This window comes from Musca vetustissima, unplaced genomic scaffold, assembly GCF_032173495.1.
Source record: "Musca vetustissima isolate MV318-11 ecotype Yass unplaced genomic scaffold, APGP_CSIRO_Mvet_v1 utg900, whole genome shotgun sequence".
Classification (NCBI taxonomy): domain Eukaryota; kingdom Metazoa; phylum Arthropoda; class Insecta; order Diptera; family Muscidae; genus Musca; species Musca vetustissima.
The window spans coordinates 172,799-189,487 of NW_026885828.1; the positions used below are offsets into that span (position 1 = coordinate 172,799).

Genomic DNA, 16,689 nt, shown 5'->3' on the forward strand with positions numbered 1-16,689 from the left:
GCACAGGTTCTTCCAGACCTCAAATATGACGGCGCATAGAACAAATATGTGACACCACTTATAATAGTGTTTTACAAGGTGTGACCACTGCTGAAAAAGTGCCGATGTCAAAGTACCAATCCATAAACTTCAGTGTGCTAAGTTAGTACTCCCTCCAAGCAGTTGACTCAACTACGATCGATTGAAAACAACAGTTTTTTGTCAATTACTGTATACAAGATTCCCATGGCCGACAGGTTGGACGTTATCTTGATCGGTTCATGTTTATTCATGGTGGGGTATTTGTATGGCCTGCCGATAGTGGTTTCTCTTTTTGGTCAGTTTTCCAAGAATGCTGGCAACACTGTTGCCAACGGGGGCATATACACTTGTTTCATACACACTCTGTCGCACTCTCATACATAGCCATAGATGTTCTTCTGGTTTGTTGTTAATAATTTTATGACATTTAGCCACCTTGTTCTGGTTACTTTTGCACTATTTAGACCATTTAATGGTAGATTAACTTCTTTTTTCACGCTTTCAATTTGTCATACAGACACACACACTCACCTAGCCGAACAAACAAATTGGCTGGTGGCACTTTTTTTAATACAATGAAAATATTTTACAATTTTTTTAGTATGTCACACATTCAATTAAACACCGAGTGCTTCAGACTTTCAGTTGTTTTCGTTTTTATTTTTTATTGTTTTTTTTTACTTCTATTTTTTGGCTAATAATATTTTGTGTGAAAACTATTATTGTTATTTGGCTGGCATTGTTTATTTTATTTTCTATTCGAGTGAACAAATTTCTATTCGAATGAGTGCCAATGATGATGATGATCGCCGTGATGATAATGACAATCTTCTATTTTTTTATTTCCTTCATATAACTTTTGTGACATGTCACATTTCGTTTTCTTTCTATCGGCTACTTGGCCTTCAGAAACCAGTACAGACACACACACTCGTACGTAGTTCTTTGTGTCAAGTGGGCTAACAACAATGACAATGACAAGCGATACAATTAAACACCATTTTTCGTTTGGAAATAAACAAACGACAACAACAACAACAGCGACAGCGACAGAAGTATTTACAACAAGTGAATAAGGTACTTAAATTTTTACTTCTTGTATTCGTTTTTATTTTTTAGTAATAAAAGCTATGTGTGCATCAACATACACACATGCTCAGTCATGTGAATATTTTTGTTTGTTTGTCTGTCTGCCTGTTTGTAGTGTATAAAGAAAACATTGTTAAGGTGAAAATCGCCATAGACCCACCATCAAAACTCTCACTATTCTTTTGTGCTCATTCAAGCCAACGATATTCACTTAAAAATATTTCCATCTTTCCATCGCTTTATCACGGTTATTATCATTGTTGGCTTGATGTTGTTGTTACCGTTGCCATTGTCGCTGTCAATGTTTTAATTTAAGTGGATGCCATTGATCGATCAATTGATATAGCGGAAATTATAGTTTTCATCACAATACCAACAACCAAATCAACAAGTATGAAGCACGCCCCTAGTCAATCCAGATTGGAAGACAATTTCCAAAAAAAAACAAAAAACGAAACAAATTGCAGGTGAAACAACAAGTGATTATCAATCATTCCAAAGGATGGCTTTGATATGACACAGTGTTGTGTCTGTATATAACTAAGGATGTACAAGGTTGTTTGATATCAGTTTGCATTCTTCAAATAACCATTTACAAAAAACATACATGTATACATGCACATATACATAAACATATAAGCAACAAATATCGTTACTAAATTATAAGTCCTCACTTATGATTTTCAGTTTTGCCAAAAAAAAAAAAAAAAATAGTATGGTGGACGCAATGGGAGGTTGCTACTAACAAAAAATTTACATGACTTTGAATGGCCAAAATTTTTCAAAACGTTGACACTTTGGGGTATGGACTCATAGATCCAATCATCAAACTTGATCTTTCATTTTCATTTTCTTAATGTTTTCACTTTTTTAGAAGAAGTGTACCGATGGGTCTCATTTTCGGACTTGAAATAGGTTTGGCAACAATATTAAGATGTGTATAGTTGGGATCAAATCGGACTTTACATTCGCTTGATATTGCACTTTATAGGGAAGGTGTCAGAAGAAGTTAAAATATTTGAATGAAATTGGATATTCCATTTGTTTCTTATGAGATTAAAAAATCTCTTTCTTTATTTCTTTCTTTCTTTTGACCATTAGAAGGAGTGGTCCGATTACCCTCGGCTTCAAACACTAGCCATTTGTAAAGTCAGAAACAGAAAATTTGTGCACAGGAACAGAAACATATATTCCATTGTGTATTTAACTTAAATTTCAAAAGAAAAATGCTTATTTAACAAAAATCAGGAAGCTAACATGGTGATGTAAACAGTTTTAGTTCCGTCATATACCTCAAAAGCTCTGTGATTCGATTTAAAAAAATCTGGATGGATAAGATTCTAAAAAACTATTTCTACAAATCAGGAAGTTAAGCACGGTGATGTAAGCACTTTAAATTTCGTCGTATACAACAAAAGCTCTGTTATTCGATTTAAAAAAATCTGGATGGATAAGATTCTAAAAATACTATTTCAATTGATCCGACAGAATTTACTAAATTAATATGCATCTTATACACATCTTTCGTAAAAAATGATTAAACAGTTTCAAACATTTACGACACAGAAACCATTTAATGTGATCATTACATAATTTTTTAAATGTCAATCGACTTTAAATGTCGAATCATTGGTATTTAATTTGGACGTCATTTCATATTTAGTATTACAAAATGTGAAGCTATTTATCGTTTGAAAAAGGGGTGGATTTTACAAAACTATGCCACAGGGCAAAATTCCACAAATGGAAAAGTTCAGTTTTTTTTGTCAAAGTCTTACGTAAGAAATATGGAAATTTAGCATCGCATAATAGGCCTATTAAGATAAAAATGAATTAAAAAATTTGGACAGGGTGTAATCAAAATACCAATAGCTATAGAAATTATCATCTTCAGCATTTAATATATTACATAAATATTTTAACATGGCCCGTGATATAACTGTCATTAGGTATAGTTTTGAACTGTGAGATTGAACATTATGAATTCTTACCAATGACAAAGGATCCTGATAGTTAAATTGAAAATATATAAAAAACATTCAGTAAAGATAAATTAAAAATTAAGACTATTATTTTTTCTGTCAGGAGAATCTCCAATGTGTGTAATATGTAAACAATGGAGAACCTCCTGCTATCAAATCCTAACCAAAACCGACAACCATTTAAAACTGATCACCTAACTAAATTCACCTCGCCCAACAAAGAACTCCACCAATTATCTTAACATCATTAAGACGTGTAAATGGGATAACATGAAAACGAAAATCCATTTTCTAAAGCATAAACAAAAATCTGACACAAAAAATGAAAACTTGATTGTTAAGTGGATATTTAGGTTAGAATACACCTCTTTACATGTGACGCATACATACATATGTATGTGTATGCATTTGAAATATATGTGCAATCTGTTGCACACTTCTTTTCAGCTGGTAAAAATCAAAATTAAATTTCCCTGGCAGTGTGTCAAATATGTTATCTGCACGACAAAGCTGGCTAATAAAGTTTACATCTCTTTAAAGAATAAAAATAAGAAAAGTTGCATAAACTAATAAAAAGATGAACCACAGAGATTATTTTGTAACAATTTCGTTAATGTGTATAAAGCGTGTCAGTGCTATTAATTATTAGAACTGCACAGTACCCTAGGACAAGATAATTACAACCTTATGTGGAATAAAACAAAAATACAAATACGATTACTAGAACATCGAAGCCCAAAAATTCCAAAGCGATTCAAAATATTACATCTATGGCTCTTGTAGGCTTAATTAACAAAATTATCAAAATGGGAGACATTTGATCTTGACCGATTACGTTTATCCTAGCTATATATATAGCTATAGCATGAACAGTGTTCGTAAAAACACTGCTAGGAAAAATTAATTTTATGTTTGAGAAACCACCTTGGCGTCGCTTGATGCTAACATAACAAATTTACTATATCTTCAAGAGTTTTTGATATTTCCACTTGAATTTTTAAAGGGACATTTTTGAATTAATGTAATTTCGAATTAAATAAAATTCTATTTTTTAAAGCTGAGAATGGGGGATCCGCTTAATACAAAATGTACATTTTTAAATAAGTTTTAAGATTAACATTTGTTTAAAAAAATCATCTATATAATTTATACCCAAGGAATTTAGATTTTGGCCTTAATATCTCAATTAAATGTCAACGGGCATTTTTAATACCTTAATGTGAATATTACGATACAACTTGTAACTTCTTCCCGTGGAATCTCGTATGGGCTATTGTTAAAACAATTTACACATAATTTCGAACTCATTTAAATTATTTCACATTGTCTTTGTTGTTGAAGATCTTAAACGTTGATTATTCTATTTGATGTTAAGTTTCGGCTTTGCCATGGAAAAAGTGTGTAAAATGCAATGTAAGCGTGTAAAACGGGGTTCACAGGTTATGCTGTTGTGTTCCCAAGACACCCAAAACCCTAACCTACCGTTGTGGGAGTAACTTTCACATAATTAACCCAATGTGTTTTCACACACACACACACACCCTCACACAATAGCTAATGTACAAGGCAATTATTATGATAGCTCCCAACTGACAAGGTTATAATGCTCTCATAATGTTTTCAATAATAAAAATGTAAAAAAACAGCCCAAGTGAATTGGCAATAAAGTGTTCATTCACCTTGGAATATTAATGAGATTCAGCAACAACAACAACGACATTAAAATGCAGATCTTCGTGGCAGACAAAAAGAGAAATAAGAAAATTTTCTTGAATGTGCATTTCATGACCCCTGCGAACCGATATACCAAACTAAAACTTGAGGATTTGAAGATTATTCAGTGGTGGTCACCTGAACGGCAACATAACTCAGTCGCCCCACCGTCAATGAGTTATGGCGGTGGTATCGGCATGACGAAAAACTTTAACTATTTTTGGGAAACATAGTTGGTCGTGGCCCTTCTTGGCAGCTACAGTCAGCCAAAAGAAATTTACATCTTATTTTTGTTGTTTTACATTGTCAGTGAAAGTTATTGTATGAGTTATTGTTGCTTTTCAATGTTTGCCAAATGCCACAATGACGTCATGCAAAAATTGTTCGTCCGCTCGTTGGCTGTTGTGTGTCCATAAGGAAAGTTTTTGGGTTTTTTTATGAAGCTCTTAGTAGTTATGTCGAAGATAGTACACGTACGTACTGTGGCAGTAATATTGCATGAACCTGTCCAAACAAACGTTAATGGCCTTAAGAAACAACACACATGATCACGTTGCCACATGGGCCATTACAGTGCATCTTTTTGTGGTTTTACTTGTGACCACGTACTATGGAATTATGATTATCATAATTTCAAACATTAATTTTCCATCGTTTCATCGTTGATGGATTCCTAGTACAAACGAATGCAATAGACATCGATGGCATGTCCCGACCCTCTCGCTCTCTCTCCCTAACTGGCTAGAATGGGATAATTGTCTTGAAAATGATGTGTCAATAGACTTTTGGCATTCATTGATACACCATCCAACCGAACGACCGACCAACCGACCGACAAATACTTTCGATATTCATCAACATTGTATAGCTAAATGTTTCATTACTTTGTCTCTTCGTATTTTTTCACGGCATGCTTAACGTTTAAATACTTCTCACAGCACTTAACAAGAATATTTCATTTTTATGAGTTTCGTCATTTTCATTTTTTTATTTTTGTTGTTGTTTTGTTTTACTTTCACTGTTTTTACGAAAACTGAGCTGTAGAAACAGCCAGGGACAAAATATGTATTTGTAAGTACGAGTAGTTTTTGTGGCATTGTTTAGGCAAATGTACATTCAGTTGGGTCGACTTGTCGCATTTTTTTTAAATTGTTGTTTTCTGACAAAAACAAATGAAAAATAAATCTTGTCTCATATGCTTGAATTGGAGAAAATTCCTACACTATTCTATGGAATCTCAATGGCGGTTTTGAATGAATCCTGTAAAGCAAGGCATGGGAATACCTATGGAATAAATGTAAAAACTTGACAATACCCATCAGCAGGGTGAGAAATCGCCAGAACGACATTTATTATAGGAAATGGGAATTAGAACAGACTTTATGAGATATATAGTGTGGAACAACTATAAGTTTTAGAAAACAACATAAATTTGGTATTGGAATTACAGAAATAAATGTTTGCTTGAATGTAATGAAACCATTTACAGAAAAGAAAAATTGAACTATTTTTTGAGGTTTCATGTTTTACAGAGCGGAAATAACAAAGCCCTTACTAGCCAGTAGATAGATAATTGTCGAAATTTGACATCGAGAAATTGATACAAATATATTAAAACAAAATCTGGGAAATCTATTTTCTAAATTTTTATATAAATGAACTATGTGTATTGATTTGAGTCTATTTATTATTTGGTGACACCTGAACAAACAAACAAAGCAAAATAATATAGAAATAAGTAAATTCTACAAAAAAAATATTTCAGAAAATGCATAGTGGTAAAAATGACCAAAAACTATTCTAAAATTCCATCCCCCAATTTAAAGGTTAATATGGAATAATATACGTAAAACTGTTGTGTGCTCATAATCCGTAGTGTCTTATATCTGGAACATAAGTCTTAAGAACCTGAAATGGCAAACGCTAACATTCGCCCTTATATTTACTCCAAAACATTATTAATTAACCAAATCCAATCATGGGTGTTATGGATTATTTAATAAATGTTTGTGACCTCCCTCCAAATATAGTTTAATTGATTTTTGCGCGTTTCAATTTAGTTAGGCAAACTGATGCCAGCATAGATCATGACGACGATGATGCAGCCACACTGAGAAATGGTAGCAGCGGCTGTTAAAATTTCATTTAACTTGGTTGTAATACCGGTCGGCCAGTTGTTTAGTTTGCAGACAACACGTCGAGAAATTCTCTTTATTTGGGTTACTGTTACATTTTTAACTGCCGCAATAATATTCAAGTGGAACTACGACAGCCACTTCTCGGCACCCCAAAAACCGGTACCACCAGATTCTCCCAACGAATGAAAACGTTCATTTCCACATAAATGCGTGCAAGTATGTGTGCATGTATAAACTTGTTGGGAATACCTGTTGCTGGACATTGGATTACAGTGTCCCTCGCATTGATCTCAAAAGTAAATCACTGCGGTCGTTGTATGTCAGAATTGAACTCGTTTTGTTGTTGCTATTTTAGAACAATTAGTAAAAAAAGAGAAGTAGTGTGTGCTGGCGGTATGTTCAGTCCAATCAGGTAAACTTAATAATCAATTAACGGAGCCTTTTATTAGAAGGCGTGTTGCTGGTCAAATTAATAAAACTAATGATTGATGAGTGGCATAAATCGATATACGAACGTCAAACAAAAATAATGACCCATAAACAAATAAATTCGATAGAGTTATGATTTTTTTTTTTCATTCACATTGATATTATTCCTGGGTCTTTTTCCCCTCACAATAAGTGATAAACTAAAACACGATAAAATTGTATTTATATACTCGTAAGAGGGATATTAACACTTTATAATGCTATAACGATTTCAATTATTGAAAACTTTATCACCAGCAAATTAACATTTCAAATTGCTGGTGTACAAAAAAATTTGGATCGTTCTGAAGGATTTCTATTCACTCAGAAATGAGAGGCCGGAAATGAGCACAAAGCCGCCTTACTACATGGTACTTCTGGGCCTACTGCCTTACCACCATAGCATATAATTATAATAATATCATTTTTCTTTTCTTTTTCATTCAAACAAAAATTACGGGTCGTTTCTTCCAACTTTAAACAAAAATGATATGGTTCTATCGAACGATTATTAATAATCGTTTGAATCAATTCATTAATTATTAAAATGCCGATATCTTACATTCATTATAACACTAAACGAACATGTTCGCTCATTGTGACAATTCAATAACCAATTACTGTAGGACACAACTTAATAACCAGGCAGGCGGTGGCTTTTATTGGCGTTCTTAGAGGTAAACGATCAGCATGTTTTGGTTTCGTTATGCTAATGAATTTCTAAAGCAACCGATAGGCGGTCAGACGGACATAAGACTTGTGCTCGTGATCGTGATCGATGATGTCTTAGAAAAAGGGTGATTGATAGCTGTTGGAGTTGCATTGCAAGCCACTTACTGGCATACATACATAAATAATTAGATGAGTATGCGCATGCACATTCAAACAGAATAGATAAAACAAAAATTTGAAGAAGATGAATGTGGCATGTGTTGGTAGATGATGAAGTGGAGGGAGGTAAACGTTTAAAGCCACGCATGGCAATCATCTGTGACGAGACTACCTCGAAAAATACATACGTACACACATACATACTTATATATGCTCCATTTATGTGCAGTTTAGTTTAGTTTACGGCAAACGCTAGTCGACTATTCTTCTCTTTCGTTTTCGTCGCCTACTTTTCCCCCGACTAACCCAATTGGCATCAAAAAAATCAGCAAAAAGTAATTTAGTAATTTTCGAATTTAGACCGAACTGTGTTTTCGAATAGAGCTTTACAATTCGCATTGAGCATCTTATTATAAATAGTAACAAAGATATTGATATAGACGCCACCACCCAAATTTCGATATTTTGAAGAGGGTTTCCAGCATAGCTATGAGGGGGAATTTCCGATTTTTAAATTATAATCGATATCGATAACTCGGAAGTTCAATAAAAATTCCCAGGAATAATGTCAATGTCAAATGAGAAATCAATAATATATGAGGACAGATCAATAACTTATCGGATATTGTTATTACTTTTATAATTTTATATTTTATTAACATTTTCATTTAGACAGATGCAATTGATGGGAGTAGTGTTAAACTTTTTGAAACTCTTGAGGAAACCTGCAATCTAAGACTAAAACATATGACAATGTAGGAAGATTTTTAATTTGTGCCAGAAAATAAATAAAATAATTTCACCAATAAAACAAAGCTCTGACTGATCAATGAGCTGACTATTCGAAACGAGTTTTATTACATAGTCTTGGCGGCTGACACCTGCCGAAACGCTATAAACACATGGATAATTCCATAAAACTGTTCAAATGACATTTTTGAATCACGTATCATTTCATTTCGAAACAGCACTGCATATATAGTTGGTGCATTCTTTTTTCACTTTCAATTTCTTTTGGTAATTCAAAAAATCCAGCAACAACAACAAAACACCCCCTCCATAAAATAAAATCAAAATGGTAATTGATAAGCGAATCACATACGACGAACCTGTGCCACTTTCGTGAGCAGTAAAAGAAATTCACTGTCAACTGAAGTTAAGGACCCAACGTCTTCACGTCTAAGGTTGTGGAAAAGTGGATGAAGAAGAAGCAGAACATGCAAACGCGCCCAGCAATAATTGTTGGTTTATTGTTTAGGTCAGGAGTAAGCACAATATTTTGTTGGGTCAACGGCATTCCACATTTAATTCGATTGGTCGAAGCAAAAAGACAACGCAAGTTCAAAATCTTGAGTACAAATAAATTTTGTATCTAAAGAAAGTGAAACCGTTCGAAAAACCAATGAGAAATTATGTAAATGAGAACTTTCATTTTTTTTGTTGTGCGACGCGTTTTGCGCTTGCGTGGTTTGTTACCGATGTTATTGTTGTTGCTCTTTTTCGGCTTGAAGACATTTTTGGAATATGGAATGTGAGATGGATGGATGGTTGGTTGGTTGGTTGGATGAATGGCATTGTTGTGAATAAGCACAGCACATTGTTGTTTTTGTTTATTGTTGTTATAGTTTTTGGATTCTAGCCGGGCATACTGCTTTTGCTGGTGGTTCCAACCATTGTCATTTTTAGTAGTGAATAATCTTTTTTTCATTTGATTATCGAATCGACAATACTGTATTTGTATATTTTTTTGTTTGTTTACTGGCTTATAGAGCAATGATGTGCGACCATGCCGGCTACAGCAAGATGGCATCATGGAAAACAACACAACAGCTTAATGGCAAAAATCCATCCATAGTACAGGTGAATTGATTAAAGTGAATGAATCTGATTGTTTTCAAATCATCCGAAAAATTATTCACATTATTCATAGAAAATAAAAAATCGACAGAACAGAAGAAAATGACAACAAATACCAAACAGCAAATAATGCGATATACTAAATTCAACAGATTTGATCACAAAACTGTTTATGTGTATGTTTCATTTGTATACAATTTAAACTGTTTTGTAAATAATCCTTAGTAATGTCGGATATCCACTAGTCTCTCTTAATATATATATATATATATATATCTGTGTATTATAACATCACGCCGCACATCAAATGCGTATACATGCATTAACAAAAAAAGAAACTTTTACTTGTTCTAGTAACACCTTTAGTCGTCTCCAGCTATTCAGAAAAAAATAAAGAACCAATGACCCAGTTTCTAGTTTCACGTTTTAAAAGTGTTAATTGTTGAATTTGAACCGTCGGTGTACCAAATTATTGATGATCGATGGTGATGGTACAATTCTTCAAAATGTTAAACATTTTCTTTTTTAATTTTGTTTTTACTTGGAAGAGTGAGAAAGTATCTGGGTCTACCTAAGGCAAAAATACATAAACATTCAAGGTTAACAACAACAATTAAATAATGCGAAAAATGTCTATTGAAACTTTTAATGTGTTAAGCGACTCTATTTTATATTTTTCCCATTAATTATTAAAAACTAAAAATAAAATTCTAATAATTCTCTTGGTACTCATTTATGTAGCTCTTGTGATTTTATCATCGCTAGCTAGTTGCATGTTCAACGAACAAATATATTACAAACATATTTTATTCACACTCTTCTTCTTCTTCTTGTTTACCGTTGCAGAGGGACGCAAACTCTTTGGTGGATATCGCATCACCCCGAAACAATGTCGAGCAACTAAAACACTGCCTAGTTCCGATCCCAGATCCAGTGGACCAACGATATGCATGTTCAATCACGAGTGTGCCCAACGCAATGGTGAAGTAGTGGGAGCATGTATGGACGGCTTCCTATTCGGTGCCTGTTGTCAAGTGCCGAAAACACAACAACCAGAAAGCACACTTATTAATGATGCCCAAAATGCCTACTACCAACAGTATCAACAGAATAAGCTGCAACAACAGGAAACGGAAACAAACAAAATCGTTTCTCAGGCCTATGAAAATTTTGCGGAAAATTCAGTTCAAGCTCAATCACAAGAGAATGCCTACGGTTCGGGCAATGTTAGTAACAATGACGACCAGCAATTGCTGCTGGACACCTTGGAACAGACAAGCAGTACCACCAATGCTGATACTTCAACGGAAAATTCCGAAGCCAGTTCCAGTACCGAAGCCGACTACAGTGGCCAATCGAGCACCGAAAATGTTAGCGATTCATCACGGGAACCCCCTATGTCAACTGCTCTAAATAACCCTTCGAAAATGTCTTCATCTGCTAGTCCTCAGGCTCCGCAGAACGACGATTTTGTGATGCAGGCATTGAATACACTACCGCCAGAGGATGACGACAGCAACCAACAGATATCCTTCACCACCGAAATACCCACGAAAATTGTAAATCGCTTAACCGAACATCAGAGCTCTGAGTCCGAGTCGTTTGAAGAGAGTCATGCCAGCCCTGCTACAGATTTGCCTAACACTGAAGACAACGTCTCCGAATACGAGAGCACACAAACACACAACAAGGATAACCTGTACAACGCTGGAACATTCAGTCATAGTGATATAACTCACCCAGGAGCCGATGCCGTTCTAGTCGAAAACGATTTACAATTCTCCACTGGATATGGTCCTCAACCAGTTGTTGTGCCGGCACCTGAAGCCAGCGAAAAGACGCCGATCAGTAATAGTGCGTACGACACCACCACAGCTACCTCTTCATCCATCACCACACATGTCGACTCCATTGAAACCATCATCCAACAGTTGAACAACAGTAGCCATGGTCCCACATATAACATCATTAATCCACAATCGTCCACGTTTGCATATGAAATTATCAATGCCACGAATGCCCCAGCTTTAGACTATACTCAAGAGCAGACTACTCTGTATGTGCCCGTGTCCGAAGCCGAACCAGAGCACAACGAAAAGCAAACGGCCACGCCGCTATATGGGTCGTCGTCGTCGACATCGGAAGATTCTACAACTAAAACCACTACTACCACCAACGGACACTATGCCGACGAACTGGTTTTGGAAGAAGACCACACCATGCCCGAGACTAATTACAACGACCAAATCTCCTCGAACCATCACACTTCTGACTTCAACAAAATGCCTGCAATGGGTATTGCCTACCCCGTTGATATGTCCCACATGGAAGAAGATAATTTGGACAATGAAAAAATTGCTACAAGTAGCTCATACTCAACACAGCAACCAGCTCAAATTATTACCAAAAAACCCCATCCTGTGGCCACCTATATTGGGGTGGTGACATCTCAGAATTATGGACAGCAGCAGCCACAAGTGCCCCACGAAGTGATAGTGTCTTCTCACACCACCAAGGTGGAGGGAAACATTGATTCCTCTGTGGAATATAAACCCATTACTATGTCCACAAACAAACTCACCACACCAATATATCAGCCCAGCACAACCACCACCACCTTAAAACCTGTGAAGACTCGCCCGAATTTGGTAACGAAGAGACCGGCCAACAAGAAACCAACTACTAAATCACCAATCAATAGATTAGGCACAGGCACCACCAGTTCCTATTTGACGACACCTGTTGAGACTAAGGCACCGGAACCTTCATATCAGCAACCAAGCAGTCAGAATTATGCTCCCTCCTCCGACAACTACTACCAGGACAGTCTGCCGTCAATGACAACACAGAAGCCTACGCGAAAACCAATCGATACTAAAACTCAAACCAATCAAAACTATAATTCACCATCCAACAACAACAACAATAACTACTACCAGGAATCCATATATACCGCAGAATCCACAACAAAGCCCATTGCCACCCGTAAACCTACAAAGAAACACACCTCCAAGCCAGTCTCAACAAGCTATGTCACCGGGCCAACTTCACCACGGCCCTCCCCGTCACTGGACTTCGGTTACGATGGTCAACATCAAGTCATTGCTACTGATGATAAACTAGACTCCTTTGTCCACAGTACTGCTGAAAGTCTAGCCTCCGCTGCCGCCGTCAATACTCAGGAATCACCATTGTACGATAACTCTGTGGTTGATACCCCAGTGCCTATTCTCCGGCCACAGCCCCAATACAATACGCACAAGAAACCTGCTTTTGTACAGAAGCCAATAACACAAAGGCCCCCTTCACCAACAGTCTTGATAACGCCTAAGCCCAGCAAGCTCAACACTGGGGCCGGCAATCACTACCCCACAATTCAACATACCACTCCAACGACACCGCTGGCTGATCATTCCAGCACGTCATATCTACACAACCACCAGGTGACAAGGCAACCTGGAGCTGTGAACAGTGGAGGTGCCGAGTATGTCGGACTCACAACTGTCAATTCAAATGACTTTGACGACCCAGGCTACTATGGAACTCCCGACCAAGCACAGCCTCCTCAGCCGTTGCCCGGCGTTTTCACACAATCATCCACGGAAAGTGTGTACCCACCACCTTCAGATGACAAGCCCGCCTTCCCCGGCTATTATGGTCCGACACCCACATATCCAGCTTTCGCCGTACCCGGAGAGAAGGTCGGCTCAGCCGCTGAAGAGGAAACATATACATCGCCCAATGACTTTGTTAACTTCCCTCCCGTGAGAAATCCAAATCTTAATATGTCGGCAGCATCGAGTGCAGTGACCAGTGACTTGGAACTTTCGACGCCCGCCTTTGTTGAGGACACTATACTGAAGAATAAAATGAACACTTTGGTCCACAAAATTGTTGAATCCTTGCAGGGCAATTTTGAAGCTCTGGCAGATATAATTGACGAAAGTAATAACACTGCCCCAGTACTAACCTACCAGGCATCGCCGACAGCATCTTCAACGGTAACAAAGAAACCTGCGACACGTAAGCCCGTCAAAGCCACTACCGTGAAAACGAAAGTCACTACCAAAAAGCCAGCAACAACCAAGGCACCCGTAAAGAAAACTGCAACTACAAGGAAACCGGAAGTTACGACCAAAAAACCAGAGGTAAGACGCACGACCACCACCACCCGTAAGCCCGCGACAAGGAAACCGACACGCAAAGTCACTACCACAACCAAGGCTCCACAAGATGAAATTGTCGACGAGGAAGATGAGGAAGACGTCAATCCGAGCGACAATGAAATACCCGAAGAGGACGATGCCCAATCAGGTCCAGGCGTAGGAGGCCGTAAAATACGTAAGTCTGCAATGAAATATAAATAATCGATATTTTATTTATTGAACAAGATGGACAGATCCGAACAATAGAAATTTCTTTTCTTCTTAATTCATTACTCACTCATTGTCCTCATTCCTCACTCTGGCAAAATGTACCCAAATACGTACAGTACGTCTATTAAGCCACCTGGTAGCAATTCTGTGAATAGTGACTCCTCAAACCAAACATCCAGCATCCTCATCCCTTCTCGTTGTTCCCCTCTGTCCCTCTCCTATTCAAACTCGGCTACTAACCATTACTAATCTGATTACGATCTAATCGCCAACACGCACACGTTTCCAAGCAACCCCGCTAGCACACACACACACATAAATCCACCCACACCAAACACACACGCACTTAATTTAAATCACATCTTTGTTCTTACTATACTTTCCCTTTCTCCTAAAACCTAAAACATTTCACTCCACATCAACAGAATGCGGAGTCCGACCACACATCAAATCCGGCAGAATTGTCGGTGGTAAAGGTGCCACGTTCGGTGCATATCCTTGGCAAGTTTTAGTCAGAGAATCGACATGGCTTGGACTCTTTACCAAAAACAAGTGTGGTGGAGTCCTAATTACCAATCGCTATGTAATAACAGCTGCCCATTGTCAGCCTGGGTAAGTCTTAACTTCGTCGTGTGGAGACAAAGTGTTCAACAAGTGTTTCTATTTCATGGACAGATTCCTAGCTTCCTTGGTTGCTGTAATGGGAGAATTCGATATTTCGGGAGATTTGGAGAGTAAACGAGCCGTAACCAAGAATGTCAAACGTGTCATTGTTCACCGCCAATACGATCCAGCCACATTTGAGAATGACATCGCCCTGCTGGAACTTGAGAGTCCGGTGCAATTTGATACCCACATAGGTAATTTTCGAGAATTTATGAAAGTGTAGAAACAAAAGTTAATAATAACCGATTTTCAGTGCCGATTTGTATGCCGCCTGATAATGCTGATTTTACTGGACGCATGGCTACTGTAACGGGTTGGGGTCGTTTGAAATATGGAGGCGGAGTACCCTCAGTTCTGCAAGAAGTTCAAGTGAGTATATTTTTATTTTTCAAATAAAAAAAGGCCAACAGCGGTGAATGGAATAATCGGGAATTTTGCCATTCCCGATTATTCCAGCAAAATTAAGACAATCGTACAGAAGAAATGTTAAACATATGAATGTTCAATTTTAATTTTTTTTCGTTTGATTTTCTTGCAGGTGCCCGTTATTGAAAATAGCGTATGCCAGGAAATGTTCAATACAGGTGGACATAATAAAAAAATTCTTAACTCATTCTTGTGCGCTGGTTATGCCACCGGCTTGAAGGATTCATGTGAAGTACGTAGCCTGAAGCTAAGCTCTTAAAAATAATATCGTCATTAAAATTGGATTCAATTTGTTTTAAACCGTTTCAGGGTGACAGCGGCGGTCCTTTGGTATTGCAACGCCCCGATGGACGCTATGAATTGGCCGGCACCGTATCCCATGGAATCAAATGTGCTGCTCCCTATCTGCCGGGTGTGTACATGCGCACCACATTCTACAAACCCTGGTTGAGAAGCATAACCGGAGTGAAATAAGAGTATCGATCCCAACGACCACAATTTCTAAATCTTTTCTTTTCTGCACAAACGAAGCATTGTATCACCGTCACCACCTATTCCACAGTCCAACAACGAAAACAAAACAACGATTATTATTTAAGGTGTTTGGTTGGTAATGAACGAGGAATTCATTGTTCAATAAAAATGGGGCCTCTTACGTATTCTTTTAGACATCTCTGTACTCGTCGTATTTAGTATATAAGTAGTCCACATTTGTTTGTTTGCAAATATGTAGCAAATTGACGTAATGCATGTATTTATTAAATTAACTTATTTGTTTTTATTTTATTTTATATAATTAATTATTTATTTATTGAAATTGTCTATTTATTTTCGAACGGACAACAAACTGACGATGCCGACGACAGTTTATTTATTAATTTAGTTAATTATTGTTTAAAGCTTAGTTAATTTATTTATTTTTTTATTAGTTAGTTGAGTTTATAAGTCATTTAAAATTACATCTCGGAAAAGAAGCATTAATTTCCGAAAGCATACGACAAATATGTCGGGCATTTTATGAGTACTCATAACATTATTTAAAACACACACAAAAACAAAACAAAAAATCAAAATTTAGAAACAACAATAAATAAAACAAATGTGTAAAATAATAACTTTATA

General features: G+C 36.8%; 1 protein-coding gene across 1 annotated transcript in view; it reads left to right on the forward strand.

Moving 5' to 3' along the window:
• LOC133333065 (serine protease filzig) overlaps positions 1-16,041 on the forward strand; it is a 37,771-nt gene extending 21,730 nt beyond the window's left edge. The window contains exons 6-12 of the mRNA XM_061541398.1: positions 6,866-6,925; positions 10,946-14,440; positions 14,901-15,087; positions 15,151-15,335; positions 15,395-15,510; positions 15,680-15,799; positions 15,877-16,041. Coding sequence (XP_061397382.1) covers positions 6,866-6,925; positions 10,946-14,440; positions 14,901-15,087; positions 15,151-15,335; positions 15,395-15,510; positions 15,680-15,799; positions 15,877-16,041 — 4,328 coding nt within the window. The remainder of the gene's footprint in view (positions 1-6,865; positions 6,926-10,945; positions 14,441-14,900; positions 15,088-15,150; positions 15,336-15,394; positions 15,511-15,679; positions 15,800-15,876) is intronic.
• The last annotated feature ends 648 nt before the right edge of the window (positions 16,042-16,689 follow it).